The sequence below is a fragment of the Diplotaxodon limnothrissa genome, linkage group LG5 (assembly GCF_057381915.1).
Source record: "Diplotaxodon limnothrissa isolate DT_005_m linkage group LG5, D_limnothrissa_male_GT1.1, whole genome shotgun sequence".
NCBI lineage: Eukaryota > Metazoa > Chordata > Actinopteri > Cichliformes > Cichlidae > Diplotaxodon > Diplotaxodon limnothrissa.
The window spans coordinates 4,578,561-4,585,009 of NC_140600.1; the positions used below are offsets into that span (position 1 = coordinate 4,578,561).

The 6,449-nt window shown below is 43.2% G+C and overlaps 1 protein-coding gene across 1 annotated transcript; it reads left to right on the plus strand.

Moving 5' to 3' along the window:
• The first annotated feature begins 1,855 nt into the window (after nucleotides 1-1,855).
• Nucleotides 1,856-2,338, plus strand: LOC146631448 (mid1-interacting protein 1-B-like). Its single transcript, XM_085353682.1, has one exon. The coding sequence runs from the start codon at nucleotides 1,856-1,858 to the stop codon at nucleotides 2,336-2,338; it is 483 nt and encodes a 160-aa protein (XP_085209808.1).
• The last annotated feature ends 4,111 nt before the right edge of the window (nucleotides 2,339-6,449 follow it).

Here is a 6,449-nt window from a genome sequence, read left to right on the forward strand (position 1 = left end):
AATAGCCTCGTCTAACCTGCTCAGAATAACTTAGACTCTGCTTTCACTTCTGCTTTCCCTTCTGCAAACTCTCTGCAACTTCCTGTCAGCCTGCAACTTATTCTTTCTAAAACACACACACTGTTTAAACCTCTGAATACAATATCAATGCTGCAGATTCTATTATTAATGCAATGGTAATGATGATGATTATTTAACAATAGCAGTAAAATAATTTCCCTAGCACAGGCCCTTGTGTAATGTGGATCACATCAACCAGCAACACAGGCTCTGGTGAAATGTAGATGACCTCAGACAGCAGTGCAGGCCCTGCTGTCGTGAAGTTGGCCTCAGAGGGAGCACTAGCCCTGGTGCAATGTGGATGGTCTAAGCCAGCAATACAGGCCCTGGTGTGGTGACGATAGCCTCACAGGGAGCACATGCCGTGGTATAATGTGGATGGCCTCAGCCAGTAGCACAGGTCCTGTTGTAATGTGGATGGCCTCATCTACCAACACTGGCCCAGGTGAAATGTGGATGGTAATGGCCAGAACCACAGACCTTGGTGTAATGTGGATGGCCTTAGCCAACACCACTGGCCCTGGTGAAATGTGGATGATATCGGCAAGGACCAATGGCTCTGATGTAATGTGGATGGTTTCAGCCAACAGCACAGTCCCTGGTGTGGTGAAGATGGCCTCACAGGAAGCACTGTCCCTGGTGTAATGTGGATGGCCTCAGCAAACAACACTGGCCCTGGTGAAATGTCGGTGGTATTGGCCAGCACCACAGGCCCTGGTGTAATGTAGATGGCATCAGCCGGTAGCACAGGCCCTTGAGTATTGTGAATGGCATCAGCCAGCAACACCACTGGCCCTTGTCAAATGTGGATCGTTTCGGCCAGCAACACAGGCCCTGTCGTAATATGAGTGTCCTCAGCCAACACCACTGGCCCTGGTGTAATGAGGATGGCATCAGCCAGTAGCACAGGCCCTTGTGTATTGTGGATCGCATCAGCCAGCAACACAACCCTGGTGAAATGTGGATGGTTTGGGCCTGCACCACAGGCCCTGGTTTAATGTGGATGGCATCAAAAAGTAGCACAGGCCCTTGTGTAATGTGGATCACATCAGCCAGCAACACAGGCTCTGGTGAAATGTAGATGACCTCAGACAGCAGCACAGGCCCTGCTGTCGTGAAGTTGGCCTCAGAGGGAGCACTAGCCCTGGTGCAATGTGGATGGCCTAAGCCAGCAATACAGGCCCTGGTGTGGTGACGATAGCCTCACAGGGAGCACATGCCGTGGTATAATGTGGATGGCCTCAGCCAGTAGCACAGGCCCTGTTGTAATGTGGATGGCCTCATCTACCAACACTGGCCCAGGTGAAATGTGGATGGTATTGGCCAGCACCACAGGCCCTGGTGTAATGTGAATGTCCTCAGCCATGACCACAGGCCCTGATGAAATGTATTTGGCCTCAGCCATGACCACAGGCCCTGATGAAATGTATTTGGCCTCAGCCATGACCACAGGCCCTGGTGAAATGTAAATGTCCTCAGCCAGTAGCACAGGCCCTGTTGTAATGTGGATGGCCTCATCTAACAACTCTTTCCCTGGAGAAATATGGATGGTATTGATCCCTTTTCCGGACAGCAGCAGCGACTTGGTACCCAGGAACCACAGCCGACATACGGTTTATGCCTCTGGGGTCAGCTGGAGTCCTGCAGCAGAAACACGGGGCCCTCAGCTCAGGAGCTGGCCCATTTTGGAGCAGTGAGTGCCTCCGCAGTCTCTCAGTAATCCTTTAAGGAGCATTAGCGGGCTAAGTTTGGCGCTGCGACCGCTGGCCAACACGGGCCCTCACCAGCCGCCGTCATGCAGATACCTGACTCCTACAACCAGAAGAACTCGCTCTTCAACGCCATGAACCGCTTCATTGGCGCTGTCAACAACATGGACCAGACAGTGATGTTGCCCAGCCTGCTGCGGGACGTCCCGCTGGACGACAGGGATGACCTGAAGCCGACAGAGAACGGAGATGGTGGGGATGACGGTGGTGGCACAGGTAGCACCAGCCCCACTCACGACAGCGCCTACTTCCAGCCTGATACTGACATGTACAGCTCATACATCCTGCTTAAATCCATCCGCAATGACATCGAGTGGGGCGTCGTGCAAGGCGAGGAGTTGCGGAAGGAGAAGGCGGGTGTGGCCAGCATGGTGGTGGCAGAGGAGGATGACCTGGAGAAGCAGTTTCACTTCCACCTGAATGGACTCCACGCGGTTCTGTCGAAACTGACGCATAAAGCTAACACACTGACGAATCGCTACAAGGAGGAGATCGGCTGCAGAAACTGAGCGCTGAATGTCCTGACGGTTGGCGCTCTATGGGTTTTAGCTCAGTAACTACAAGCGAAGGAAGGAGCATGTGCAGACGCCAGAATTCACTTAAAAGCTTTTTCACAGCCCACAGTGGTGGATATCATTGTGTTAAATTAACTAGCCAGTCCCAAAAACGGTCAGCACCACACACCCTGGTGTAATGTGAATGGCCTTAGCCAACACCACTGGCCCTGGTGAAATGTGCATGATATCGGTCAGCACCAAGATAATGGGTTGGCTTTTTCTCTTTCCTTCTATCTCTTTTTTGCTTATTATCTAACATTTAACCTACAGTAGAACACCATCCCCAAGTGGGATATGCATTATTAAAAATATGATTACTTGATTGCCTTGAATGCTGATTATTTTTTGCATGCAGTGGATGCTGTGAGTTGTCTGGAATTGTGTGTGGCACTGCAGCACTACTTTCATGCTGTGTAACTAATTATAAATGACCTCTGCAGAATTCTTTTCTGTGTGTGTGTGTGTGTGTGTGTGTGTGTGTGTGTGTGTGTGTGTGTGTGTGTGTGTGTGTGTGTGTGTGTGCATCACTGTGTCTGCGATTATTTCAGGAGCACGATAGGTAGGTCAAGGTTAAAAAATTAAGAGGAGGACATTAATGTGTCTTTGCAGTCACTCTCCATCTGTCTCTCACTCCATAAAAAGTCCATTAACATCTAGAATGATAACCATGGTGATTGCTTCACACTGTAACCCATAATGGTGACCATCCCGGTTTTCTGAGATCCTGCTTTTGGGTTAAACTTCTTACGGGGGACAATCTATCACCTCTTAAATCTGGCCCATTCCTATTCTTCACTGTAATGTTACAGCAGCATACTCAAAAGCTCTTCATGAACTCAGTCAGAGTGCAACAGCAAGGACATGTAGAGTAATAAATGTGAAGCGTTAAGGCTGGCAATACTGACAAAGTCAAATATAATGACATATTTGACCAAGTAACTCAACATCTTTGATGTGACAGTATTTTACAGAAGAATTTTGATGCTCTATAGAACAACGATTTTAACCTCTAGCCTAACCCTAACCCTACCTTTCCCACCTTGCTGATAGTGACAGGATTCAGCAGCATGTTTTATGATTCCCAGTAATACAGATATTATATATTCTCTCCTTATTCAACTTAATTTTTTATTTCGTTTGCATGATACATACACAAGGAACCTATGAAAATTTAATATTAGAGATTAAAGGGATGATGGTACTTTTTATTTTTCATATTCTCAAAAAATCCTGTTAAAATCCTAAAACCAACAATAAAAGACCCACTGCATAAGACTGCTTATTATATCCCCCTTTGTGCTGCTAAAATTGCTCTGACCTGTTGGCATGTGGACAGGCTCTTTAGGGCAGCGGTCCCCAACCCCTGGGCCACGGACCGGTACTGGTCTGTGAGTCGTTTGGTGCCGGGCCACAAGAGTTGAGGCTCGGGTGTGAAATTTATTGTTTTCAGGTTTTTTATCATTTTTTATCATTATTTTTTTTTAATCGTTTTTATTGTTAACTTTGTTTCCCTGGGTCTTTTCCCGTGTGTTACAAATAAATCTTCTTTTTTTTTGGTATCGGTACTGGTTTTATTTTGTTGTATTTATCTGCAACACCTTAAAGTCTGGTCCGTGAAAATATTGTCAGACATAAACCGGTCCGTGGCGCAAAAAAGGTTGGGACCGCTGCTCTAGGGGTATTCTGTTGTGCCTGGTTTTGTTTTACATGTACAATAAAAATAAAATGCTATTTTGTTCTATTCTATTCTATTCTATTCTATTCTATTCTACCCCAACTCACACATTTAATTTAAAGTTACTTTATTAAAATTCATATAATTCAAATCTACAGTATTACTTTTACTAATGCTACTATTACTACAGAACATTGCATTGGAATGACATGAATGGTGTGAATCACTTTCCCTGTAAAACTGCATTACCTAAGCAGACGGCAAAATCTTCTTTGCGATTGCTTTGGTTACTATAATACTGTTGCAGTTGTATTTTGAATGGAAGTGACAAACTTGTCTTCAAACACTGATCAGGTACTCTTCAAAAGTCAGAAGTCAAAGTTGCTGTGCTGAGACATGATGATTATTTAACAATAGCAGCAAAATAATTTCCCTGCTCCACACTCCCTCTCTCGACCTCTGGAACACCAGAGGTCGCAATACATTGTGTCCTCGCTCTGACCCTCTCTGGCTCAGCAAATCAGACAACCTCATGTCCTCTAATTGGTCCAGTAATAAACACCAGCTCCCATTCGAGAACACTCCATGCGTAAGCTTAAGTTTTCTTGGTCCCTCTCTTGTGGTCCATCAGGCCTCGGACCTCCAGGATCCTCACCCCCCTGCGGTCACCGAGATCTTCTGCAAAGGAAACAAAACCCCTTTTCCTGCACCTCCCTAACTTATCCTATTTGGGACTCTTTAATCAAAAGCATGATCCTAATTATGTTCTTAACTTATTGACCTGTATTTATATATATTCTTATATATTCTACTACAAGCTCCAAAAGAAAACAACCACTTTAATCAATTAAGTTTAAGCATATAAGAGAAACAACTCCTGTGTGTTAACACTAACTTCATTTTAACCTCACATTTCCTATGTTATAACCTGTTTTTGGTATAGCCTTTTTATTTCATTTTGCTCATTTTAATGTAACAATACCTTCTAATTCTAATTTATCAGACTTAACCAAAATATATGCTTTCCTTCCTTTGGTCCTTCTTTAAGTTCAGTTAAAAGCTAACTGAATTTGAGGCCTTTTGCCTGGAATTAATACTTTCATGTGTGTTTCTGGACTCTGTGTCTGTAAGCGTGTGCAATCCTTCAATAACTCACATTTCATCCTCACAGTAGATTGGCTAATCATAGCACTAGCCAAAGGCTCGTGACCCTCAAGAGACGAATTGAGCCACAACTCCTTTAAAGGCACAAAATGCAATATGTATAACAATCATTTCTACTTATAAGCTCTCCCCTTTATCCTAAAAATAAATCTATGTAATATCTATATGTGTAAGCCTACATTATAACCACTTCTTCTAGAAATCAAAAAAGCTTTAAAACACTGGCATTGTATCTTCTAAACAGGATTCAGTTCACTTTAATCCTTTAACCTTAACATAAAAATAACAGTTTCAGTTTTACCATATCCAAATGATCAAAAACCCAAAAAGTCCTAAAATGATCCTAAATTATTAAACAATTAAATTATTAAACCCTAAACCCCCCTTTATTTTGACACATGAAATGTGTCAAAATACTATACAAAACTAAAAATGCTCAGTTTCCCCACTCATGATCCAATCTATGTCATAAAAACAAACTTAAAACAGAACAGTTTATCAGTCATGTATTTCTTCAATTAATGGTAACATGAGTTATATCAAAAAACGTTTCCCCTTTAGCATTTGGCACTCCTCCAACAATATACTATAATCCCATAATCTAACCCCAGTCAATAAAACAGAAATTTTCTCTGGTAAAAGCAAATTGTTTGTCCACATTTATTCATCCCCACATCCTGCCACACATTCACTCCCATGCAGTCACACCATATTTTTTGCTAATAGTGGAGCTTTCCGCGCAAGTGATCAGATTCTCCACCCTCAGCAAAATGAGCTCATTCATTTTTTATTTTCCATAGGAAAATATTTCTTTATGTTTTGAACTGGATTGACTCGCTACAATCCTTTTAGACAGGGACTTACGACCTGATCAGTCCCCACAGGTAGCTTTCTCCTCAGCCAGTTGTAATCTGGAAAGCCCACCTTATATTTGCTCTTCCCGAGAATTTGTCAGCGCTGTTATTCACTGTTGCAGGCCTGCTTAGAACATAAATAAGAAAAAATAGAGCTGATTATTAGCTCATGAAAACACAAAACAAAATCACCTGACAGGTTTTCTCTAAGTGCACTGTCACAAAAATAATGGGCCCCCTCTTAGACATGTCCATGTTTACTAAAACTCCCTCTATTTAAACAAAAAACAAAAACAATTCGAACCTAACTGACAGAATCAACCCCTCACCACAACAACCTCAACAACCTTTAACACACAAGTATTGCCAC

Excerpts from the sequence above, each read along its gene's own strand:
- LOC146631448 (XM_085353682.1), top strand. The coding sequence starts at position 1,856 with ATGCAGATACCTGACTCCTACAACCAGAAGAACTCGCTCTTCAACGCC.